The sequence below is a fragment of the Aythya marila genome (assembly GCF_965140915.1).
Source record: "Aythya marila genome assembly, chromosome: 6".
Taxonomy (NCBI): Eukaryota; Metazoa; Chordata; class Aves; order Anseriformes; family Anatidae; genus Aythya; species Aythya marila.
This window is the reverse complement of record NC_139047.1, coordinates 25,525,531-25,551,533: the sequence shown is the minus strand read 5'-3', so window position 1 is coordinate 25,551,533 and position 26,003 is coordinate 25,525,531. Positions and strand designations below refer to the sequence as shown.

At 46.0% G+C, this 26,003-nt stretch overlaps 1 protein-coding gene across 1 annotated transcript in view; it reads right to left on the bottom strand.

Annotated features, from left to right (window-relative positions):
• Nucleotides 1-20,656, bottom strand: part of TFCP2L1 (transcription factor CP2 like 1) — a 37,714-nt gene extending 17,058 nt beyond the window's left edge. The window contains exons 1-4 of the mRNA XM_082764008.1: nucleotides 20,499-20,656; nucleotides 15,845-15,996; nucleotides 1,905-1,981; nucleotides 203-308 (exon numbers count right to left, since the gene is read on the bottom strand). Of these exons, the coding sequence (XP_082620134.1) occupies nucleotides 203-308; nucleotides 1,905-1,981; nucleotides 15,845-15,996; nucleotides 20,499-20,560 (397 nt within the window). The 5' untranslated portion in view covers nucleotides 20,561-20,656. The remainder of the gene's footprint in view (nucleotides 1-202; nucleotides 309-1,904; nucleotides 1,982-15,844; nucleotides 15,997-20,498) is intronic.
• Between the last annotated feature and the right edge of the window lie 5,347 nt (nucleotides 20,657-26,003).

Genomic DNA, 26,003 nt, shown 5'->3' with positions numbered 1-26,003 from the left:
TGTGAAAAGCCAAGCCACCAATGATATCTGTTTGAATGAAATGGTATATCTAGGACCTATAGGCCTAGATCTCCTTTCCTCTCAAGGATATACAGATTTTTCTAAGAGAAGAGGATAAAAAAATAAATAAATAAACACACCATACACCATGCAGCACCTCACTTCCAAACACTACACAAGAGCCATAATGAAATAGTCTCACCTATATCAAGGATGCGGTCCCCAGGCCGACTCCACCTCCAGCCCTCCAGCTGCTGATGCTCTGTGTACTGCAGGCGTCGATCATGGAATACTACACGAATTATACTCTGTTAAGAAAAGATGGCAAGGTGAACAATGTGATCTAGAAGCCCTTCTCTTGAGATGACTTTGGCTTTCCAGTGTAGGAGAAAAAGCTGATCTGTTCCTCCTACATGTTTCTGACCCCCATTCAAGAGGGGAGCAGAGGTTTCCCCTAGAGACCCATCACCATGTTTCTCAAATTCCTAAGGGACCCCTGAAGCACGACATCAGCACACTTTCCCCTTCACAGGGCACATTTATACGTCATAACATAGCCCTGTACAACTTTCTGGGATTTGGTCTGGAAGCACTATAGCAATGTCCACCTAATCTTAGGTGTCATGCCAGGTAAACATCACTATATTGCTTCCACACCCAAAACAGCTCACATGGGGGGGAGTGACTGTATTTAATGTATCTGTACCATGCCCCAATCCCAGTATATCCCACTCTGATCAGAAAATGTGAAAGCCAGCTCACCTGTCCCTGCACTGGTGGAGCTGACATGCCCAGACACCTTGTCAGTGGGAATTAAACTTGATTCCAGCCATTAACCATCAGCCATTGACACTGAATTTGCCTTTAACTTGTGTTTCTTTCAGTAAAAGCATGGATAGCAAGATGGAAAACTTGTAGTTAAGTATAGAATAGAAAAGCTACTGTAACAGGGGAACCTTGCATCTCTGGCCTGCAACGTTGCAGCCATGTCAATAACTGGAGACAAATGGCTGGAATAAAGGCAATCCCCATGGCAGACAAGTCCGAAGTATCCCTAATTAATAAATCCTGCATGAGTTAATAACCCCTTATCTCCTGGTTTCTCAATTCCCTGCTCCTACTGGGGACTTCTGTATCAAACGAATGAGCAATTTTTGCCAGTGAACCTGAGAAGGCCCAAATAAAACCCTAGCTCCAAAGCAAGCAAGCCACAGTGGGAATGCCTGCAAAATCAGAATCTAAATCTTTATGCTTCCTGAAATGGGCAAAAGCCAAATGTGCCTAAACTTGGGCAAAAGTTGAAGTCCAGATTGGAATCCAAATGTTGCAATTAAGTCCCAACGTCTCAAAAGAAATCCTATGGCAGAACAGCCAAGAATTTGGTAGAGGAAGGCCTGAAGGCTGGATCCAGAAACAAGATCTGGATCCAAGTTTTTGAATTTGAACTGAAACAACCAAGTTCTATATGTTCAAAATCATGTCTATTACTGAAGTAAACTGGAGCTATGCAGAACCTGTGTGGCAGAGCAATGTAAACACCAGGGTCTTCCGCATGACACGTAACAACACAGGCGTGTTGCTCGGGTTAAGAAGGGAGACAAGCCTGCCTCTCAGCAGTTTTGACCATGTTCACCTCTGAACTTTGGGATTCCCCCGAACCCAATATTCACAGTGAAACTCTGGGGTCAGGATCACAAACAGAACAAGGATTCCCTTGAAGCCCTGTAAAGCCAAGCTGCAGAGTCCCGTGGAACTCCAGCACTCAGAGTAACTCCATCAACCCTGCTCCCATTAAAAACAATGGCCAAGTATTTTCCATTGCCTCAGTGTGAGCAAGGTCAGGCCCCCTTCATTAGAGGCTGTATGTAGTAGCAGGAAGAAAAGAAATCTATATTTCTCCTTACCTTTACATATTTTGTGTTTAAATCTTGAAACTCTCCCAATTTCCTATTCTCAAGTAGACGGATTTCATAAGACTGACCTAGAGTTTAAGGAAACATTTCCAAGGTGTTTAATATGTTGTAGCAATGAGAGAGTCATGCTGGCATTTACGTGGCTAATAAAGCATACGTCTGATCAGGGAAAGATCATTTTTGGTAACATAATGCATTTGCCCCAGTAATTGAGTAGGCAATAAAGCACAGCAGAAATCTGAGGGGAAGGTTTGTCTTTTGGCTGCTAAAAGCACTCAGTTAGGCAATCACAGGCTGTCTCCAAGGGCTGTTCGGCCTTCTGGTCACCCTCCACAACGTCACTGAGGTGTTCAAGGCCTTTCCCCCACCCCGTGCCACACAGCTTTAACAGCACTGCCTTCATCCGCCCCTTCTACTGCAGCAAAGGTTGGGTGAAGAGCTGCTGCACAACAGGTCCAGGCACTGTTCTGCAAAGGATAGCAAGGTGGGCCAAATCTCGCCTTCTTCAGAGCGCAGTCAGGTCTGCGAGGTGTTCCAGTGCACCAGCAATACCAGGCCTTAGGTGTGGCTGCCCACTGCACAAATACTCCTTCAGATGTGTGGAGCAGTAATGGATCTGACAGTATGTACAAGGACCAATCCTGACCACTGGAAGGGATTCAGACTCAGGCACTCCACCACCACCACCCCTCAGCGTAACGCTTTTAGTCTGTTCAGTAGAATTCGGCTAACTGGTTTGTGAAGCATCACCAAGTATCAAGGCTGACAGCAGACAAAGGAGATTGCTGTCCCAAAACCTTAGGCACAAATGGCTAAGACAGCCCAAAAACTCATTGAGTAGCACCAACTATACAATAAACCCACAGCTGGTACAGAGGCAGGACAGGAACATTAGGATTAACAAAGCATATATATACACTTAATAGTTAGGTTAGCTTTTCTCGTTCATCTTGCTATCCCCCCATTTACTGAAAAAAATGCACAGGTACAACAAGGCAGGCACCAACAGGGCGATCAGTTTGGATCTTCTCGGTCAACCAGCATCTCCTCCAAACTGGCCCTGCAGAAAACTGCAAAGCAGATGTATCTCCCATTGAGTAGTTGCTATCAGCAGACAAAAATGCTACATTTCTGAACCTGGATCTAGAAATAAAAGACTTTTGGCAGCTGATGTATCAACAGGGCACTGCATTTCAGTCAGGTTCCCTTCTTCTGGGTGCTCGTGTGAGTGACCGTATCACTAGAGTACAGAGATACATGTGCATACTCGGCCGGCTGGGGCGGGGGGTTGGAGGACAAGAGGGGCTATGTTGGAGCCTCAAATGTTTGCACAACACTCCTACTGATGTCAATAGGAGTTCTGCAAACAGGAAATGACCCTTGAATCCAGCACGCAGCTTAGGGGATGTGGAGGAAAGAATAAACCATATGAAGTGCCAAATTAAGCACTGGAAACGCACACAGATCTTAACCCATCTCTTCACACATAAGTAAACCAAAGTAGAAAGTGACCTCCCTTTCAAGACTGCTGAACAACAGAAGTGGATGCTGTAAACCATAGCGCTGAAATTGAGGTCTTCTACACTAACTCAAGAAACTCTCTGATATTCCCTCTGATAGAGGTTATTATTCACTTGGCAATTTTAAGAGAGAAGTACATTATCTACCCACAAAATCAATACTATTGTATTAGCGTAAAAAGATCAGGCTCAGGTTCACAAAATCAGTGATACAGTTCATTGCCTAAATGGATTTACACAGCCAAGAATCTCTTGCACTTGCAATTTGCTCCCAAGCAAACATCAGGCTAATTAAACATTACAGAAAATTAGTTTAGGATTCAAGACCATGAGCTTCCAAGAGACAGTAGAATACATCTATGACTGTACTCAGATGGTGTAAAAGGACAGAGAAATGCCATGAACTGTGCTGCAGAGGCAGGCAATGCTAGAGCCACAAGCACTTCCAGTCATTCAGTAAGCATCTCGGGACTTAGTAGTTTTTTGGGACAAGTTGATGCTCTGCTATACTCCTACTCTTTGGGCAACCTGATTTGCTTACTTGAAGTTCCTAGGAGACAGAAGAAAATAATCAGCATGAAAACATCGACCACGTTCCCTTCAAACTAGCATCGAGCATTCAGAAACTCCTCAGTGTGCATCTTTCAAGCACTCACATGGGACGGGAGCAATTCTGCAACCCAGCGAACAACAAGCACCACACATCTCATTCTGACAGGAGTAGTTCTGCTTGGAATAAGTTAGAAACAGATTCTGCCCACTGGTAAGAAAGAAACTGTTGTGGAGACAGAGTTAATATTGAATGGAAAGCCAAATAGGAAGTAAAATGCTTTGATGAAAGATATATGGGTCATCTGATGTAAGCCCTGGAACTCAGTTTACACCATGAAAAGCCTCATTCAGAATGGTATTTCATGCTAACTGCTTTCCCTTTAGCATCCCAATGTTCAACTCCGGTTACAACACAGGACCGTTATCAAAACAACACAGCTCCCAGCTGAACTTTAAACAGTTTATTTCACTCTGTAGAACTCTGAGTGAGAATTTGGTCCTAATTCCTCATACTTCCTTCGTATAAAAATGCTCCAGTATTGATTTTGAAAAGCTCATTCTCCCAATAAATTATCCCAGCAAATTCATTGCTTCATGGCTAATGTTACCTGTAATTCATAACACTAAGCTGTTTGGGATTTTTTCATTAAAAGCTCTTTCCAAACCTTCCAAAGCCTATGTTTCCGCCCCATTGCTACCAGCAAAACTCTTGAAATGGTAAAATACAATGCCAGTCCTAAAACTGTAACAACTGCAGGGAAAAAAAAAAAAAAAACCACTAAAGAATCAGTGCTTGGATTCTGGAGAACAAGATTGCTTTGCAAAATCAATGGAACAACAGTGACCTAACCTGAAGAAAGCTGAACAGAAGTTGCCCAAGGCTCTGGTACACAGATCATCCATGAATCCTGCACTACTGACTCTCCAGCCCTAACAAGCACAGGCTGACAGTCTGCACAAACTAAATCATTGTTACTTCAGTATCTAAATCTGTAAAGAAAAATGGATGCTAGCGTGACTAAAACCCCATCTTTCTGTCTTCAGTTTCAGACTGCAGCTGGCTAAGCTCAAAACATGGTGAGTTCCCCTATGCTGAATTTTTCCATCTGCCTCATTCATTAATACAGGTTAGACTAGATATTTCCAAGTCAAAGCTTGGTGGTAAAGCTGAAGTCAGGTGCTGATGCTGAGACTTTGCAATGATTCAACTGAACAGTCTGACCTTGAGCAGGGCAGCAGCCACTCCTCAGCCGACGAGGGTTTGGTATCCACTGTGCTCATGTGGTAGGAAGAACCCTAAGAAAATGTCTGTGGTGATGGAGAGCAGTGGTGGCAGTTTCACAGCAGTCCCCCTTTACCAGCATGATATTCAATACTGCTGAACATTCATCTTAAACCCAGTGCTAAAGGCCAGCAACCTGCCAAAACCCTCTGTGCTCTCAACACTGGCCGGCCATAGCTGTGCCACCAAGAATTCACAATGGCCCCAGAGCTGGTGACCTACCTGGTCTCAGGCACCTAAAGCCTGGTATTGGTGTCTTTATCACTACCTGAAATGAAGAAGGTGTTTTGAAAGCAAATCCCCAGCACAAGTGATGCCACAGCAGCCTCCTGCCTGCCTTCCTGCGCGACCTGGTGCGCCTCGCACAGAGCTTGCCACAACCCTTCTTCCCTACCTCAGGCAGGGAACAGAATGGTAATAAATATTTGGATAACCACATTACATTCCTGAGATGCAATTTGTCTCCTGGCTTCGCTGAAAGCTTTGGGGGCACCAATAAAAACCTGGGCGGGTGATGATACAGTGTAATTTGTATTTTGAGCAGACAGTCCCTGAGCAACAGCAAATTTATGCAATCACCTCCTATGCTAGATTTGAGCAACTCTGCTTCACAAACACGAGTAATATCCAGCAAAGTAGTAACCACCCAGGTCCACAGAGTTCCTGCCTGGTGATTCATAAAGCAATTGTATCTATTCTAAAGAGACTATTTATTCTATGCACTGCTTATTTTCTTCACTTCTATTGTCTGGCAATTAATGTACATTAAAAGCAGGTATGACCAATTAGTCTAGGGAGAACTGAAAGTCAACAATTTGCTGCAGCTGACAAATAATTTGGTTGAAAAAAGGAATTTTTTCACATTCTCAAAAGGTACAAGGCATAACAGTTTCAGACATCAGCGACTCTCGTCAGCTTCTGACCTTAAAAGATTATCCTAATTTCAAGCTCAAAAGTTACATTTTGTTCAATGATTATTTGCTACACAACCACAATATCCTGCTTTCTTTTTGTGTGTTTTGGTGTTACGTTTCAAGAGTCACTTACACTATGCATTTTGCGGTTTTCTGCACAATACATCAGTACGATACACTAATTTTCTATTAGGCAGCTGATGTTCCAGACCAGTATGACTCAAGCCTTACTTAACCTAGCCAAGTAGTCTGCTTGTCTTTCCAGCAATTAATTAAAACCTAACCTTATACTAAGCAGTATCTGCGACAAAAGTCAGTGGACAGGAAAAAAAAAAAAAGAAATTGTGAGTCCTCTTTCTCAGAACGGATCCACACAGCACTAGACAGAACCAGCCTGGAAACTGTTTGATTATTAAGCCAAGCTGACCAATAAAAATTCCATTTAGCAACTTTATATGGACATCCTAAACAGTGCACAGATAAAGGCAAAGGAATGCTGACAGCTGAATACAGCACACAGAAGGAGGGGGGAGGAAAAGGGAAAAAAAAAAAAAAAAAAAGGAAAAAAAAAGCTTTTCTCCTCCCAGACCAAAGCACATCCAGCAGGTAGGAGGATCACCTTTGAAACAACCAAATGCAAGTATTCAGGGCATCGGGAACACACAAAGATTCTTCTGACAAAAAAGATTAATGAATCCACAGAGTAAACAAGACAAGAGTGGCTGAGCTGGTATGCTTGATTGCCCACACCTTCTTAGCCTGACAAAAGCAGAAATAAAACTTAGCCTAAGACTTGCCAAAGCGTCCCGTGTGTGGACACTCAGCACGAGGAACAACAGCAGAATCCAGAATCCTCCCTTCCCAGGCCACAAATGGCGTTGGATATTCTGCAGTTGCTACAGCCTCCTTTGACAAGATGCTCTAGGAGATGTTTATCCAGAGGATATTGTGAATTCAGCAGCTACACAATAGGCCACCCTGAAAGCTCCCGCTATGCTAGGAGCATGGAAATCCTGCAGAGGAGGACCAACTGTGGGCCAGGCAAAGCAAAAGGAACATAAGAGTCATCCTGACACACCAGACCCATCTTGTCCCGCATCTCATCTTCAGCAGCAGGCAGTTATAAGGGCCCAGGGCTGGAGCAGGGTGAAGACAGCAAGCCCTTTCCTGGCCACAACTCCCGAGTTTCTGGTATCCAGTGTCCAGTTTGTATCCGTATCAAGCTGCCCAGTCAGACCAATGCTCACAAACTCCTCTTTTGCATGATCTCCATCTGAACTGGGGCTATAAAAAAATCACAATTCATATATAACTATAGTAAATAAAGCCCTGCTTTACTATTTGCAGTCTGACCCATCCCTTCACCTGCCTCCTGGCCTGTTCCTCTTTGCAGCAAAGCTATGGGGTCTCCACTTTGTTTCGGTACCCGTGCGAGTCTAACACCAAAGAGACTTGTCCTACTTGCCATTGCCACTAGAGCAACGTAACAGCCCAGTCCAACAACACTTCTGGTTCCAATACCACACCACAGAGCTGCACTGCCATCATGCCTTTTCCTGGGGTTCTCCTTTTACAATCTACCCCCAGCTCGGGTGTGTGGGGGGGTTCTTCGTCCCCTTCTTTTCTCTTTCTGTGCCTCTTTCTTGTGGGAAAGCCCAACACATGCCTCAGAGCCGAGTTTGCTGGAGGAAAACTTCAGTGCTCGTTTACTATATGAACATTTGGCTGAGCCCTCGTCTTCCCAGACTTTTGAAGATGGTCCATTTTACAGTGGTGACACTTCATAGCTAACAGGCATTAGAAGAAACACTCTTCATTTAGAGTGGTTTCCAAAGAGCGGGATGTATATTTAATTCCTCCAAGACTAGTCTAACTTGAATCAAGGACGCAAAACCAGACAATGAACACAGAAACACTCCGAGTTTCTAAATTCATTGTGTGTGCTTGGTCTTCTCTTGCACAGACCTCACCTACTTTGCTGGAGCTTGGCAACTCACCCCACCTAATCAAAGCCATGGTACATGTTGAGATTTTTAATACTTATTAATTGGTGAAGGAATGACAGACAAACTTCTGAGAGAAAATGGAAAAAAAAATCTGTGTTGTGAACATAATTTCTTCCTGTATTTCAACTTCACTAGCATGTACTTGAAACACCCGGGACTATCTGGGTCACATCTGTCCAGCTCAGAAATCCCCAGCCCCCTCTGTGTAAGTAAAAAAGGCAGGCTTTTTCTGGTTTCAACCTGTTCTGAGTCAATTGGGACAACAGGTTTTATAGCTCTGCAAGACTAGCTTTGTGTGTAATATTTACCTGAGTCCCAGATAACTAAGAAGAATGGTCTCAGGTGAGGGTGCAGAAGAGGGATGCAGAAGAGCTGAGTACAACTCCTGACCCCCTCCAGCCCTCAGGTAAGTCACTTCCTCCACCACATTTCTGCAGTAATGTAGAGAAAGGTGCAGCAGAAAGGAAGTCCCACAGCACCTGGCTTCTCATTGTGCCTTCTGCGCAGTGGGGGAGAAGATGTGATTGACAAATGCCCCATCAAAGCAGGCTGCACCTGTGGCACATGTCATAAACGGGACACCAAGCCAGGACAAGAGAAAGCTTACTGCTCAAATACGTGCTGTACAGTTTCAGAAACATAAATGCTTGGTATGAAGCAAAGAGGAAAAAGGGTATTTTTTTCCAGCCTCTTTAGAAACAAGGTGTCATACATACATTACTCCTATACAAACAGCTAACCACATCAAAGCTGAAGTGCTTTCTAAGTTTCTGATTGCTACATAAAATATGATCTTTTAGGACACCACAAGTTGAGAAAAGGTAGCTGGAAAGCTTACATATCCCCTCAGGCTGCCAAGAACACTGATACAGACATCAAATGTAGGAACTCAGGCAAGCTTCACTCTCAAAACTACAGGAATCTCGAAGTAGATATGGATAATGGAGGAAAGTAAAAAAAATAAAACAAAAAAGCAACATGGAATAGTAGGAAAAATCTTGGCTGTATTATCTGAGTTTTCACAACACTTGTAGCAACTTCTGAGCACTTCCTTCACGGATATTGAAGATTTATGGAAGCAGGAGAACAAAACGCAGTCTAGGGGCTTCCAGTAGGAGTTGTGCACAGCCTACAATCCAGCAAGTTCACAATCCCACTTGAATTTCATCCAGATGTTAGCAACAGAAGTATTCCAGAAAGAATAGAAAACAGGCTCTTGATTAAAAGACAACTGAGATTCTAGCTTCCTAGGGACAACAGAAGTCAGATGCTCTACTTATGCAGAGGTGCCCTGTCATCTGAAGCAAGATTCATAGTGAGCTTAGGGATGGTGTGGTTTGGAGACAGGGTTGTTTATCCTGGGCTGCCAAGTGAAAACGGAGCTGCCAAGCATATGGGGAAATAGCTGCTAGCACGATTCATGGCTTCAGCTGAGACATCAGAACCTATTCAGAGCTGTCTTCAAAGTAAGGTAAGAGACAAATTCTTTCTTCAAAACCAAAGAGGTGCACAACAAGAACCAAAAATGCCAAATAGCCAGCCTCAGATGTGGAAAAGACAAGCTTTGTTAGCCATTTCTTGAAGCTACCTGAACCCAGAAACAGAGTGGTAAGAGGTGGAGCAAGGAGCAGTACAGCATCCCACAAGGATCAGGGATCAAGGATGGGCAGCCACCAGGGAGCACCTCACATGTACAGCCTCAATGACACAAAGTCACATATGTGCCTGTGATCTCAAGCAAAGGTAAAGTGTATGTTCACATGGGACAGGTCACCAACAGCAGAGGTCCTTGAGATACCCATCTCTGGTCAGTGGCAGCACCAATTGATAGGAAGAGAGGCAATTCTGCAGATGGGACACAGCAAAAATATCCTCGCAAACAAAGCTATAATTAAACCAGAAGCACACCCAGTCAGAGCTGGTCACTCAGCCTCCTCTACACTTCATTTAGGCAAATAAAGAATTGTTCCAGGAAAACTACAAACATTCAGACAGTTGTGACCCCATAAAAACTCAATTACGTACGAGTTAACGTCAATACAAAACAGCTTTTTTCATTTACTGTAAATCTCAGTATTTAAAACTGAGTTCTTTGGCTGCAGAAGATTAGACAACTGTATTTGAACTTTAGACTTTTTTAAGGGAGACAAAGGTTCTCTTCTGTCTTCTTCTGCTGTAAGCAACTTCATCTCCTACCCAAGCAACCAGCAATCATCTTCCAGATGTCCTCTTCAGCTGCTCACTGCCCTGTGCTTTCTGCACCTTTCTTGGAAGGGAAATCGGAGAATGTCTGCAGTGAGCTGAGGCAAGACAACAGCCAGCAGATTTTAATACAGCACAGTTTACCAGTTAATGCACACGCATATTGAACCTGGACACATGCCCAGAGACTGATATTTGGGGCTTTCATTCATGTGTGACAGAATGCAGCTAAGTCCATCTTTAGCTTCATGAGGCATCTGTTGCTCATGCACCACTACAGCAACGCTCCCAATATCATCACAGGTCTTCTCGGATGTTAGTGGTTTTCTCTCATGGTTTGGGTTTTTGGCTTGTTTGTTTTCTGAACTGTCTAGGACTGGCAATAAAGATAACTCTCGGAAGACGCTGCAAAGCAGAGATGGCCAGCCTTCCTAACCCTAACCATCTGCATGCTGAAACGCTCCCATGGCTGAGACCCACAAGTCACATACCACAGGTCTGGAGAGCCAAACAGAGCCCAGGAAAGCTTTACAGGCAGGTGATGGCTGGTTACTCTGAAGGACCACTGGGGGCCAGGGTTGGGTTTGGCACACAGCTGGGTCTTAGTGACCATGGCCATCAGCCCGAACCACCCTCTGTTTGGAGCAATTTAGATCTCTGGCTCTGAGCCAACCCAGCACTGGGCATGAAACAACATCATGACTTGAGCAGCTCACAGTCCACATGTGGTTCTGGTGCTACAAGCCAGTTCCCTTGGGCAACAATTTTTGCTTTGTGCTTTTTTTTTTTTTTTTAAATGAACAATTTTATTTCCTCACATTTATTAGCATTCAGATCTGCTGTGCAGTGCTCGTTTCCCCTGCATTCCTCCTGGTGCAGTTTCTGGAACCACCTTCATTGCTCCCATTTCTGTCCATGTTTGAAACTGGTTTCAACCAGCCCTGGTCAAACCACACCCCATATGACTGCAGACCATGGAATATGCAACTGCATCAAGACCTCTTGCTAAAGCAGTGGTTTGTAATATGGTCGCTGGTTGATTGTTTGTCTGAAAATCCTTATCCACAAGAGACACTGAAATAGTGCTGAAAGGCCGGCTAGTTCCAAAAACGTTAGGCGATGTTTGTGCTGCAGACTTCTGGACAGTGTAGCTCTGCTGACAGATGTGCTCCCTGACCAAGGAGCAATGCCAGCAGCAGCAGCTCCTCGTAGGAGAACACAGCACCTTTACCAGCTTTGTGGATCAAAAGGGTAGTGGTTTACAACACCATGCCAGCACACCTATACTTCCTTTTTCAGATGAATAATCCTCTTGTGGTCCACTAACGATCTCTTACCTTATAAACTGCCTTCAGGATTACCAAACTAAGATCATGTTCAATTCAGACTTACAGGGCTCTGGCTCCAATTTCCCAAGGAATGTGGAACGCAGGGGGGAAGAGATCAGGAAAGACAAGTGTAATGAGTCAGTCTTTGGAAACCAAGCTAAGGATTTGACTCTAGATACTTGATTTACTGACTAGTTCTAGAGCGGCAGCCAGTGAGCATTCATGGTTTCAAGCTGGTGCAGACAAGCTTGGGAGCCTGCCACTGCTGAACGTCCCCAAGTCAACTTAACACAGCGCTCCTTAATGCCCCCTCACAAATGCCCCCCACTGCCCTTGCTGAGAACAGCTTCTCCAGCTCAGGAGTCCCCTTGGATTTCTCCTTTATCCCTGTAGGAGCCCAGTACCACTGACCATCTGTCTGGGTCCACCCAGCAAAAGGCACGGGATGCCATGCTGGTCCACAAGCCTGGAGCCCTCTGTTTACACATGAATGCAGCCACCGGGCATCCCTTCCTCCTCACCCCTGTGAAACCTTTTCAGACCTTATTTAAGGTCTCCTCTCTCTACTATGCAACTTTACCTTCAATTTGCTGCCATTTTTTTCCAGCTTTTCCCCTCCCAGTGCTCCATCAGAACAGAGCTGTCTTCTATCCCTTTCTGTACATGAGCTATCTCCTGCGTTGGTCCAACTCACAAACCAGCACTGAACTAGTAACTAGTTGTTAGTAACTAGTTGTGCAGAGTGAGCATGGGCACACAGCCACTTCAGTGACAGAAGGTCAGCTATTGAGGGGTGAGAGCTTCAGTCAGGAAGGAACATTTGGACAGCAGGTGGCAAAAATCACCCAGCCAAAGCGCTAGGAAGCCGAAAACCCCAACACAGTCTTCATAGTTTGGCTGTGTAACTGCACTGGATGTGAATGGCTTTGTTGGAGATGGGACAGCCACTGTTCCTTTGTGTCTGTGCAACCAGAAGCCAGCTGTAACTGCTAGAGGAACAGGCATTAATAAAGTTACATATTTCCTCAGGTAACCTGATTCAAAACTCATGCATACAGGGAAGAGGGGAACTTTTGTGTAGCTGGCCAGATGCAACAGGACAGAGTGAGGGTAAGATGCAATCAGTGTCCCTGTGCTTACAGGGAATGTAAGGCGATGAGATGTAGGGTAGCAGTCCGAACTGCTTCATGAGATGGCATGGTCACAGCACACCGGGGTCAGCTCTTCTGCCATGCCACGACCAGCAGCTGCGTCAGCCTGAGCTGCCTTGAGCTTCCCTTCGTGTACTTCCTCAAGCTCATACGACACAAAACTCACAGAAACTTCAGCACCATAATAAATTAACTTACACATAGCAAGATCATTGAGATCAATGTGGCAGCACCTGTATGGCACTCCCTGGTTTGTGCTGAATAATTTTCAAGCCATAAGGAGTTGTAATAGTTTCTTCTGGCTTCAGAGGAGTAAGAGGAAAGAAAACATACCTATACAAAAGGTACCTACCGGGTAACTATACAGCTCATGAATCAGAAGTAGTTCCTACAGAAGAGTTTGTTTGCCTCAAACACTTTTTTTTAATTTTACACAGACATCCTATTTTTTATTCCAGAGGTCAATAGACAAAGAACATGCTTTTGACACAGATGTTAAGAAAAAAAAACAAACACTAAATACCCTTTTATATAGATGTTCCTGAACACAAAAACACCTTGCAAGACAAATCCTCATTGCTTTTTAACCCCAGGCCATATCTTCACTAATACTGCACCAACAGAAGTCAGACTCCCCAGTTCTGACCACAGCTGATTGAGATGTGTGCCCAGCATCTTCTTCTCCCCATATGTAACCATCCTCAGTGATGACAAACTTCTCACAGCAGGCCATATCCTCATGGAAACAGACTCCAGTCCCTTCTTCCTAACTAGCACAGGCGAGGGATTTTGGTCTAAGGGACATAGCATCAAGGTAGACTACAAGTCAGATGACTTTAGGGCCAAGGCTTGCCCTTGCTACCAGACAGGGTCAGTGCTGGGAAAAGAAGAGCAGCTGCTGGTGTGGAATATGAGGCAACCTGCTGAAGTAGAGTAGAAAGGCTTTTACAGTAGGCACCCCACAAGATCTCAGGAAAACAAAACACCACACACCACATACAGAGAGCCACCACATCCATCTACATACAAGAGAGCCTTGGCTTTGAACTGAATTTTGAGAGGATCTCAAAGAAACCCAGAGGATCACAGTGTAAGATGAAGATGAGTTGCCTGGGAGCTTAAAGAAATGAGGCGAAGATGCTGATGAGAAGGTGGCAGGCAGTTGTGGTGCTCCTGCCAAGAAGAACAAAAAGCAATGAGACATTCAACTCAGAATGAAGGAGCAGAGGCACCACCTTTTACAACTAATTACCCCTAAGACTCCCTAGGAAAGCCAACAGCACCAGAGTTCCCATACTTCTTACCCCAGCCCCTTCCCAGCTCTACCCCACCGCATGGCTTCTGCCAGCCTCATGCCTGCTTTGTTCTTCCAGGCCTGTTCAGCCCCGAGGACAGGTTCTGCAGGGACACATCCCCGCTTTTCCCCTTGAGGTATAAAAGACAGGTGCAGAAGATACATGAACTGCCCTACCAAGGAAATAAGTCAGTATTGTGTCAAGATGGAAAAGGAAATAACTTTTTGCGATAATAAGCCTAGCACAACACAATCTTACCTACAAAGGCAGCAATAGTCTTGATTTTCGTAGTAAAACCTGGACTGATCTAGTCACACGGTTCCATTGAAACTCATGGTATTGTGTAGAGAGTTGTGTATTTTTTGCCCTTCCAAGGTTTAAAAAAAAATAAAATAAAAAGGTGCTGCCTGAAGTATGCTAAAGTATTTGGCAGTCAACTGCTTCTCACAACAGATCTTTTACTCTGAAACTGGAAATAATTTTGTGTTCACAGAAAGATTCATGCTCATCTCACTCTTGATATGCCCCATGCCACCTCCTGAGGTTTGCTGTATTTGGATGGGAATCTGAACTGGGAATACACAGGCACGAACCCCAAGCATCTTCTGATGTACAAGACATCTGGCTCCTTGGGTAGAGCCTGCAGCACGTGGCAGATCTTTCTAGTGGGGCTCTATTGATCTACCAGTGAGCAACACAGATCCAGCAGCCAGCTGCATCTGTGCTAAGAGCCCCATGGAGGTCAGGGCTCTGTTTTGTACAAGCATTGAGAGAAATCCATCCTGAGACACTCAAGTGAGCTTCATGCTCGGTGTTGAGCTTGAATAGTTGGGACAATATTCAGAAGCAGGAGAGGACATCAGCAACACGGGGCAGATAGCCTTCAGCTCATTGCTAGTCTAATGCCCTTGTTTACAACCTGGCAGGAAGCATAGAAAGTTTTCACATAATCTGTGCCTGGAGAGGTCTGAACCCTCTGGGACCCACACGCAGGAGGTACTGCAAAATAACAGCCAAACTCCAACCACAGATGTGTACGCACAAATTCTGCCAAAGGGGAAAAAAAAGCATAGAAAAAAATGCAGCGTTTGTTTATCCAGGAGTAAAAATTAGTCTATAAAGTCATTTATGGATGACCTAACTATGGAGAACCCCAGCAATTTGTCAAGCTAGGAACTCAGCAGAGCAGAGCCACGCCACCCAGCCAGTAGGAACAACATCACGCTCTGCCCAGACCACTGAGGAGCCCACAAGTACTCCCTAGCTCATCCTCTGTGGCAATACCCTCCAGGAGCACTTGAGGACTTGCAGTGTTAAGGACCCTCCCCAGTCCAGAGCTCACCCATCTGCTAAATTCATCTGGCCTGTCAAGATGAAGGTAGGAGGCTGTATTCCAAATTGTTGAAGATCAAGCCAGTACCTGGCCACATGGTGCATGCTATAAAGCTGCTTTAAGTCAACAATTAAAAATCAGTGGTACTTCATCATCTTACATCAGTTGACAATCTGGTATACAAATGTGAAAAACTAAAGATTCCTCCTTTTCTCCATCCCCCTCCCCATATCTTTCCTTCTTTTCCCCTTCCCACTGCCCGCCCAGCGAGGTACAAGTATTGGATTCATTCTCTTTCATGAATCATTCCCAGGAAATTTGCCCTCTTTCATGTAGTACAAACCCTACCTTGGTTGAGGTAGGTCAGGGTTTCTTCATGCAGTTTCACAGCAGGTGATGTGGCTGTGCAAAGGACGTACTGAAACGGAGGCAATTTGGCTTCATTCTCAGGAGACAGCTGAGGTTCTTCCTGCTTGAAGATCGGCAGTGCAAGGACATCTCTGAAACATACAATTCACACACATTTAGTTACAAAGCCTTTATGGAATATTCTACTCTCAATCTGGATTTGATTCTCGTGCTCGGCAATAATGGAGATGATCTCTGGAGAAACACTGAGTTATGATGGCTAAAAAAGAAAGAATTTGGCCTGCATAATGTAACAAGGCAGCTTCTGCCTCTAGGATGTCAACACTGGACACAAAAGAACACAGCATTAGCAAAACAGAGTATTTCTGAAAATTAAAATGTTTTAAAAACATAAGTTAGATTTACTTTTTAGTTAAGCAGTTTCCCCTGACAGAAGTATCAGAATGAGTCCAGAAGAGGGCCACGATGATGATCGAGGGGCTGGAGCACCTCTCCTACAAAGGCAGAGGGAGTTGGGGTTGTTCAGCCTGGAGAAGAGAAGGCTCCAGGGAGAGCTTACAGCAGCCTGCCAGTACCTAAAGGGGGCCTAGAGGAAAGGTGGGGAGGGACTCTTTGTCAGGGAGTAGGGATAGGACAAGGGGTGATGGCTTTAAACTAAGAGAGGAGACATTTAGATTAGATATAAGGAAGAAATTCTTTTACTAGGAGGGTGGTGAGGCACTGGCACAGGCTGCCCAGAGAATCTGTGGATGCCCCATCCCTGGAGGTGCTCAAGGCCAGGCTGGACGGGGCTTTGGGCAGCCTGGGCTGGTGGGAGGTGTTCCTGCCCATGGCAGGGGGTTGGAATTAAATGGGCTTTAAGGTCCCTTCCAACCCAAACCACTCTGTGATCTATGAACCCACCTCTCTGATAAACTAAAGTCTATCAGAAGAAAAAAAGCAAGAAAGGACGCTATTTTGACAGCTAAATGTCAGCTTAGTAAAAGTTCTGCAAGTACTAGCAAAGGGTCAGAAGCCCACATATGCCTGTTGTAAAAAAAAGGAGCCGTGCAGGTACCTGTCATGGACTGCTGGATTACTCGTCTCCTAACATCTCCTCACACCTTCATAAACCTGGCCCTGAGAAACAGCACAGCCCTTCAGACAGACTACCCTCACGAAAGCCAACAGGTGCTCAGCAGCAGCTTCACAGGGAGCCGTGCAGTCCCAGCTCTCCCTCCCTTACAAGCTGTTTGTGCTGCCTTACAGCCACACGGATCCCAGCCCGCGCTAATCCCCAAGCAGAACGGATGTCAGCGAGGCTGGCAGCACAGCAGAATGATTAGCACAGAAAGATGCCAGGAACAAGCACCCTCATCTCAGCACGTCTAATGCTGGAGAGCCCCATTAGCCTTTCCTGCATCTCTAGCATTTCAGATCACTGTATCTACCTGCTTAAGGCATTAATACCCTTCCAAATTAGGAGGATTATATTGAACACAGACAGTTCAGAATACGTAATCAGGTTTCTTTTCCTCTGCTTCCTCCATATGTGTGAAGACTCCGAATCCCCATCACATTGGCTGCAGTTCTGCTCCTTTCAGTAATCCCCACACACCAAAAGCCTCCAGAAAAGCTGCTCGGGAGAATGCCAGTGCATATAGGCATGCTGCCTATGGAAAGAGCGTCAAGAATTTTTCCTTGCCTGTTCAGTTAATGATCCACCTCGCATTCACTCATAACACCCGCGACCTTGAAGGCTACCCAGGTCAGCAGTGAAATGGTGCAGCAGTTTATAGCAAGCTGCTGAAGTGCCTGCTTCAGGTGCTCCTGTTTATGGAGAAATAAAGCCAGAGAGCAAACCGTGCCACTTCACGAGAAAAGAAACACCCATCTATTTCCATTCCCTCTTCCAACTGCACCCCCTCCATATTATCACCAGCTTGAAAGCACCCAGCCCCGTTCGCTTACTGGCATTACTGACATAACCACTGCTCTTACCCAACTGCAACCATAGAGAGGTTGTGTTTTTTTTCCCCTTAATGATGATTTACTACAGTAATGAAGTGACAGAAATGCCTCCAGTAGATTTCTGAAATAGATACCATTGCTCCACAGACACGCAGGATCTGACACTGCTCCAGCCATCTCGCTCACCCCGGATGCCAACATTTGCTCCCAACGCACTCCTCTGCACAGCGCTAGAGGAATGCACGCTGCCTCACGGGTGAGAGCAGACCAAAAGCTCTCAAGCCTGAGCGCTTCTGCAGCTCTGCAGAAATAAAGAGCACTCAAAATCTGGCCCAGGGTTAACAGCAAGGTATACCAATTCCTCCCCTTCTGCTGAAACGGTTGAGAAACTTAGACAAGGGGAAGTTGAAATCCAAAACACTGTATTTCATGTCAGGCTCTTAACACCCCCACATTCACCAGAACAGCTGTCTGATAGTTGATGACTGTAAGCACTGACAGATACGTGATTTAGTTGCTGGACAGCTTAACCATATGAAAGCACCAATGAAGCCATGCAGATAGGTCACCTTCTTATTCCTGTAGCATTTCAGCCACTGGTATCCCAAACTTTGGATCAAACCCTCATGAAACATTTCACCTTACTAGAACTGTTTGGAACATAGAATACATGAACAATAGGTCAAGGGTTAAAAGGATTTCTAATGTGTAAGCAAATAAGACACCATTATTTGTTCAACTCCCTTCACAAGAGCTACAAACCAAGTTTTGGAAAAAGCAATTTAAAAAAAAAAAAAAATCCTTTTCCCCCTGAAAAATCCTTTAAAAATAGGGCAGGGGGAAGGAGGAGAACCTTAAAACTCTCCCAAGTTTCATCTTCATGCTAAAGCTTTAATGTTCTCGTCTTCACTAAAGGTTGGTCCACTTACCTGGGGAAAGGGAGAAAGTTTGCAAGATAGGCGGCTCAGCCAGCTGGCAGAGCAGAGATCAAAATACCTATGTTTCTGTGAAAATGAGTAAAGACTTGCAAGGATTTATCTGTAGCATTGTCTTGCTGTAATTGCAAATACCCACTGCAACCTCATCACACTGAGGTATGCCATAGTTTACACAGATGTCTCAGATAAGCACAAAGCCCTTGATCCTTACAAAATTATAATCCACACAAACTTTTCCCATAGCTACCTCAAGGACTGTACTAGTTCAGCTACCCCTGCAGTCTCAACCAGAGGGTACAGACAGCCCTCACAAAGTCACAGCCCAAAACAAAGCGTCCCTCTCTAGAAACATGCCTTGACATCCTCCCATCAGTTAGTCAGAATTAGAGGTCTCCACAAAAAAAAAAAAAAATTTTTTGTTCAACTGACCTTCCCTGAAATGCCTGAGGCTATCACTTAACGCTGCCATAAATCTGGTTGTAGGGCTTTTAGCCCCAGATCACAGTGGCAAGTGCTCACTAAAGGTGACACTTGTTGCTGGAGCACCGGCAGGTTACCTGCACACCAGCAGCCTTCCTGCCAGACCACAAACCCCACAACTGCTAGCATCAAGCAGAAATAACCAGATGTCTTTTCTGGCCAGTTCAAAGGAAGCTGAACTGTGGGCTCAAGCCTGACCCAGACTCGATGATCTTGTAGCACTCAGATGCCACAAACCCATAGCGTTGGATCAACCTGAGCAGCACAAGAGCTATCACAGCAGCTGCAAGCACAAGTTGCAAGGCTGAGGCTCGCCTGCTGCTGCTGCTCTCACTGTCCTCACCAGCTGTGCAAGCACAAGACTTCTGCCCCAAGCACACGGGTAAAATATTCACTGGGGTAGAGGAAGGAGGCAAAGCACCCCGTATGAAGAAGCGAGGAAGGCTGCTGGCAAGCAAGAACCTCACACTACCCTATCATTTGATAATGGGGAGTGATTATTAGGTTGAAAAATTCCTTTGCAAGTACTGATAAGGAGCAGGAATTGTAACGATTGCATGTCGCATTGAAAGAGCAGCCTTATCAGTGTGTGAGGTGCTTCGCCGGACAAGCTAGCCGTCTCTCGGGAGCAGCTATTTGGGGTGCCTTTGGAAAGCACAGCTCTTGGGCCACCGCCAGAGCCTCCTCTGCTGCCCGTCAGTGAAATGGGGCTCCAGCGGAGCGGCAGCAATCGACACCAGCTGAGAGCCCGGCCTTATACATCCCGAGAAAAATAATTCGTAAGCACCCAGCAGAAAGGAAACTCCCAAAGTTGCCTGCTTTGTTGTCTTCTGGAGGGAGGAAATACGAGTTTGCGCTAACACATGTTGCGGACTATTGTTCGGCGGCCCTTGTGCTTAAATTAGGCACATTTAATTAAACGCGCCTGTGTGGAGGCAGGAAAAAGCTGGTTTAGACAAGTTCAGAAAGTGAAATTAAGAGCTTTTCGCTCCTGGTCCCAACAAGAAGAGGCGGAAAGCCCGTCCTGAGCAAAGCGAGCGCCCTGCGAGCCCTCCTCCAGGCTCCCCCCCGGAGCCCAGCCAAAGCCCCCGGGGCACAGGGAGCCGTCAGAGGGGCTCGGGGCGAAGCTCCCAGCAAGTCGTCCGTGGCGATGTTACCGTGGGAAGGGGACAGGAGCAAGAGGAAGCCCGCACCTCGCAGAAAGAGGTTTTTTTGTTGTTTTTTTTTTTTCCTGCGGGCAAAGCCGCGCTCACGCCGGGACTCACCGCAGGTAGCTGCCGGTGGAGTGCTGGTTGTAGTGCTCCGGCTGCGTGTGCCAAAACAGCATCTTGGGCGGGGAGGGGGCCCGCTGCTGGCGCTGGGGGAAGGCGGCGAAGGCTGGGGGCCAGCCGGGCTGCCCACCCCGAGACACCCCGGACACCGCTCCCGCCAGCTCCGGCCGCGGCCCCGCCGGCTCCCGGCGCTTTTATGGCCCGGCCCCGGCCGGCGCGGGTTGGCTGCGTTGGGCGCTGGAGGGCGGCCGAGCCCTCCCCCGGCCCGCCCCGCTCCCCTCCGCTCCGCCTCGCCCGGCCGCAGGTGGCTGAGGGCGGCGGCACCGCCACCGGCAGCGGGATTGGGAGCGGGAGCCCGAGGAGAGGCGAGGGCGGCCCTGAGGAAGGCGCTGCCCGGCCGGGGAGAGCGGCAGCGGGGGCCCGGGGCAGCCCGCTGAGGGACGGGGGAGAGCCCGCAGCTCTGTCGCGACATGGCGGCTGTCATCCGTGCCCTGTCACAGTGACCGCGGCGATGTCCCCGCTGCCCTGGTTGGCCTCAGTGAGGCCAAGTGTGAAGTTGAGGCCCCTGAAAGTCCCTGTGCTTTGAATTAAGGACAGATGATGGGTTTCAGTCCACGCTACCTCATACATGAGCCTTGCCCTCATGTTATCGTGAACGTGCCTTCAGCAGGCAAAGTGCTGGTGCAGGACCAGCCTCATGGCCACAGGACTAATCTCAAGGCCTGAGCCCAAGCTATGTGGCACCACAGCCCCATCTTCCCATACACATCACGTCCCTCACTCACGGTGCCCGCTCATCGCACCTTCCCTGTCCCACCGATCCTTCAATTGCTGGGACAGGGGGAGCCAGAAGGTGGAGGGGGGGTGCTGTTTGGCCATGTCCTATTGCCTATCCGCCAGCAGAAATGGAAAACAAACTCTTAATTACTCCGAGTCATTAAACATCTTCTGATCTGCTTTGTGGAAGGCTTCCTGGTCAAGTTTCAACTGAGAAAAAGGCAGCTGACGCACATAACTTGCTGCTTGCAGCAATTTGCCAAGGTAGCTGTCGGCATATATCATTGTGGACTGCCATGCTTCACAGCTGAGCTAGCAACGTTTCATTGTCAGGTGGAATTTGTATTATCCTGCCATGATTAGAGTATCTATATTGTCACAGCACCCATAGATCATCATTAGGTCCAGCCCCAGAAAGGTAAAAGCAGTGCACCTATAGTCATGTGCAACTGATATCCATGCACATCACAAGCAGAACAAGGTAACCTGAAGGGTAACCAAGCAGTTTCACAGAGGTGCTATGAGTCTTCAAGTATTTAAGAGATATTATTTAAATCTGCCAATCTTTGTCAGTATCAGACTGAGAAATAGCAGAAATAAACATACCTTTAAGGTAGTTTCTCTTTCCTCTGCTACTATACAGCTACTGCTTCTACACACCTGCTTCTTTCAAAGCAAAATGGCTCAAGTTATGTCGTAACTGTCTCATACCCTTAAAAATATTTAGCTCTGCTCACACAACATCTGTTTGGACCTCAATTGAGCAAAGTGCCTAAATATAGCCTGGACAGAGAAGCAAGACAAGGTTTGTGGAGGTGTCCAAGGACTCTCTAAACAATAAATATTCTTCCACAGTTCTGAGCATTTTGCTGTGCCGACTGGAGAAATATTTAGTCCAATTGAAGAATAAATGACCGTACTGTTCCAAATGAAGGATCCCATCAAGTCTGGCATGTCAATATTTTCTTTGCTCTCTTTCTAGAAAGTAAATGTGTTGGAAGGAAAAATGGCATTAAAATGGCTTTGTTTCCTCTCTGGTCTGTGCTGAATGTAGAAAATAAGGTTAGGTCTGCTAATTAATTTCACGTGGTCTCCACCAGCACCCCCGTCTTCGAAATCTTCCTGCAAGGACAAATCTGTTGATAAAATTACATCTTTGTTCTTTGTCTACCTCTTCTAAAATAAATCTCAGCCCTCTTCTGGTCTAACTTCTGCTCCTTCTCCAGTGTGGAATTTTGCATCGCAGCATCAGGAACCCTCTCCTGATTTTCAAAATCCACCACATCACAAGGCCCAAGTCCTTCTCTGCTAGCCTCTGGGGCTCCCTGAATCACCCAGCACCAGCTCTTCCTCTTTCCTTACTACAGCCCCTCAGGAAAGAAATCTCCTTTGCTGCAGCTTTCTCACGTGAACCTCCCTTCACTCTCCTGCACACTCCCAGATAAAGTCTTTCTTTCCCTCTGTTGTGCTGTCTGCTCTTCATCTCTCCTTTTAGATGCGTGTTCACAGTAAAATGCTTTGTTCGTATGAATAAAAGTGACTGAGTGAATATTTTGTTTGATGAACTTTCTACTTGAGGTAATACTGTGAAGACACTTAGGGGTATTTTTGCATGAAAGAATATTTTAAAAATAGGTATCTTTTCGTGTGGACATTTGTGTCTGGACACACAATTGCCATGGCTGTTAGTTCAAGCTGACATAAAGATGAACTATGTTTTTAAGCCTGTAAGTCCTTTTGACTTAAAACAAACAAACAAACAAACAAAAGCTTCAAGCATTCATATGTGCACTTGCAGTTTAAGATGTTATTGCCCCCCAGATTTTACTCTGCTACTTTGCTAGTCATTACAGTCCCCATAGCTGAGCACTGAGCAGAAAGCACCTATGCCCTTCATCTGCTTTGCTGGGAAGTCGAGAGACTTAGATCAGTTTCTTGGTACTTTGAGCCAAGCCAGTAGGCTTTGTGCTGAACTGACTGAGATACAGCCACATATTCTTCTTTTTCCATCTAAGAAAAAGAAAAATAAGGGGAGGCGAGGGGTGGAATCCTTTAGCCAAGAGACTAAAGGGAGGTGAGCACAGGAGCATTATAACACCACAGAGACGGTAAGTAAAAGCTCAGATTGGTAAAAGTAATTAGGCCCTTAACTGCCACCAAATTTGAAGGAAACAAAGCATCCAAATACCTTTGTGGATCCTACCACAATTATTTAAATTCTTTCTGAAAAATCCACCATGAGCTCCTACCGCAGGTAAGCAATTTTGTATTCAGAAAGACCAAAATAAACTGTGTTGAAGGATCAAGGTTAAACATTACACTGTCTTGAAGAGCTTCCAAAAGCTTCCATTAGCTTATTATGGCATTAGTCAAGGTTATTCAGGGATTACTCCAACTCTCTTCGTATGCATGGGCCAAACTGTCTGCTTCTGCGTGGGCCCATATGCTCAAATATAATCTTGTATGTAAAGAGGAAGAGCATTCCCTCTCCGCTCACTGTCCTCAGGATCTCTGTATGACCGACTCTTTGTTTGCCAAATACATCCTTAATAGCTTTGTCCCTGGCAAAGAGCCTGTACAAGCAGAGAAGCTCCCTGCCTGTAGGCAATGCGGTGCAGGTGAGGACAGCTGCAGGACTGCTATGGTGCGAGGCAAAGAGTTAATCCAGGCCAGTGTCTGCCAAGGGAAACCAAAAAGGAAAATGTGGCCCTGTTCTGCTTGCCCACCTCTGGGCCACCAGGCCCAGACCTTAGAGCTGGAAACTGTCTGGATGATCTGCAGGGATCCGAGATGATCTGCAGAGCCTTGGGAAGGCTTTCTGGGTGGCCACCCAAGCACTGAATGTGCTTGAAGGAAAAAGTGGCGTGGTGCCTTTTGTGTTGCATGTAGTTTAGCTCACAGGTGGCCAGCTTCTGCTCTGGGGATCTTTGAGGGAACTATGCACTGTATCTAAGTAGGCTCTGCAAGATAACCAAGAAAAGTGTCTGGTTTATTTCCTCTACTTTTCCTGGAAAACACTGAAGGCACCAGAATCTAGAAAAGATTGAAAACCCATAATTCTAATCAGCTTTGATGTGTAGTTATTGCAATGAGCAAGCTAGAGAATAAGAGGTCATTTCTCTACCCTCTGCAGAAAGGTGAGGATTATCATATGACACTTTCTCCATCCCTATTTTCTAGATGTATTAAGACTAGACTTTTCTCCCTAAAAAAAAAAAAATATGTTCTGTCCTGAACTGCAAGGAATTCATTTAAGTCCTGTGGCCTGTGTGACAGAGGAGAATAAAGATGCTCACTAGGATCCTTTCTGTCTTTATGATCTCTGACGTTGCCTCGCCAAAGGCTTCCAAACTACTTCCTATTACAATAACCTCCCTGTTCTACCTTGTGTGTCTAAGGTGATGTATCTCCTTCCCAGACAGCCAAACACCCAGCAATGCTCATATGCCATGATGCTTTGTCAACACAAACGTCATGACACAATGAAAACTGCATTAACTGGACTTAATAGCAAAACAAATATCAGAAAGAATACTACACAGAGTGACTTATTTATTTTCTTATTCAAATAATCCATTAAAACTCTCACCATTTTCTAGCTTATCAGAGGTCACCATCAAATTTCCAGTTGCCACTGAATTTCCAGGCACAACCAAGCACTGATGAATCCATGCGTTTTTTGTTTGTTTGTTTTTGTTTTGTTTTGTTTTGTTTTTTGCCACTGAAATTAAGCCTCATTTGCAAGCTTTCATCAATGTCACATTAATCATTTTGACTGTCCTGATTTTATCAGCAGAATCAATTTTTTTTTTTCTTCCTGGTGAACATTTCTTTTAAAGTCATTTTGTTGTGGAAACAAAAATATTTACACAATGAGGATGATAGATGATTGGATGACAAACTAAGAGCTTTTTAAATGCTCATTATACATCTATTGGCATTGGCTTTCTCATTGTGAGCTACAGGCTGCAATTACCAGGCCGGGCACTCTCCGTGTGAGCAGACACAGTAGCTGTGTGTACATTGCAGCGAGAGGTGAGCGAGGACTCCAGAGCTGCCAGCCCTGGTAGGAAAGCAGCACACGTCTTAAAAGAGAAAAGAAAACAACGACGACAAAAGAAGAGCATGTACTTTTTGGCCAGCAGCAGACCCTGACCCTGCTGACTCTCCGGGGTTAGCTATGATCCCGCTGCCTGAGGTCACTGCACGGAGCCTCCTGCAGCCGCGTGGGCTGTGCGTGAGTGTTTGCTGTCTGCTTCTTGCAAAGGCAGCTGGCTTGGCTTGCACGACCTAACTGCACGGGGTGCTCGCACACCCCGTGGTGGCAGAGCGAGGGGATGTCACCACCCGGCGCTGTGCGGGGAGCAGAGGTGGGAGGCGAAGCATCTTCACCTAGAGCCGAAAGCAGCCCAGCTCTGCTTGCTGCCAGAGGCATTTTGCTTCACAGCAGAAAAATGTGTAGCCGGGACAAAAATATCTGTGACGGCTGCGTGCATCCCACATCCGCCCACCAATCTGGTTTGCCAGCCTGCCCCCAAACAGCTGTGTCAGCACAAGTGGGGAGGGAAACGGGAGGGAAGGAGCGGCCAGGGGCCAGGCTGCAGCACTGCTTAAACCAGCTTTGCCAGAGAGAAGTGTGTGTGTGAAAGCACAGGAAAAGGTGCCAGAAGATGTCTAGCCTTAGATCCCACAGACCAAGGCTGTGTCCACTCCTCATGGAGA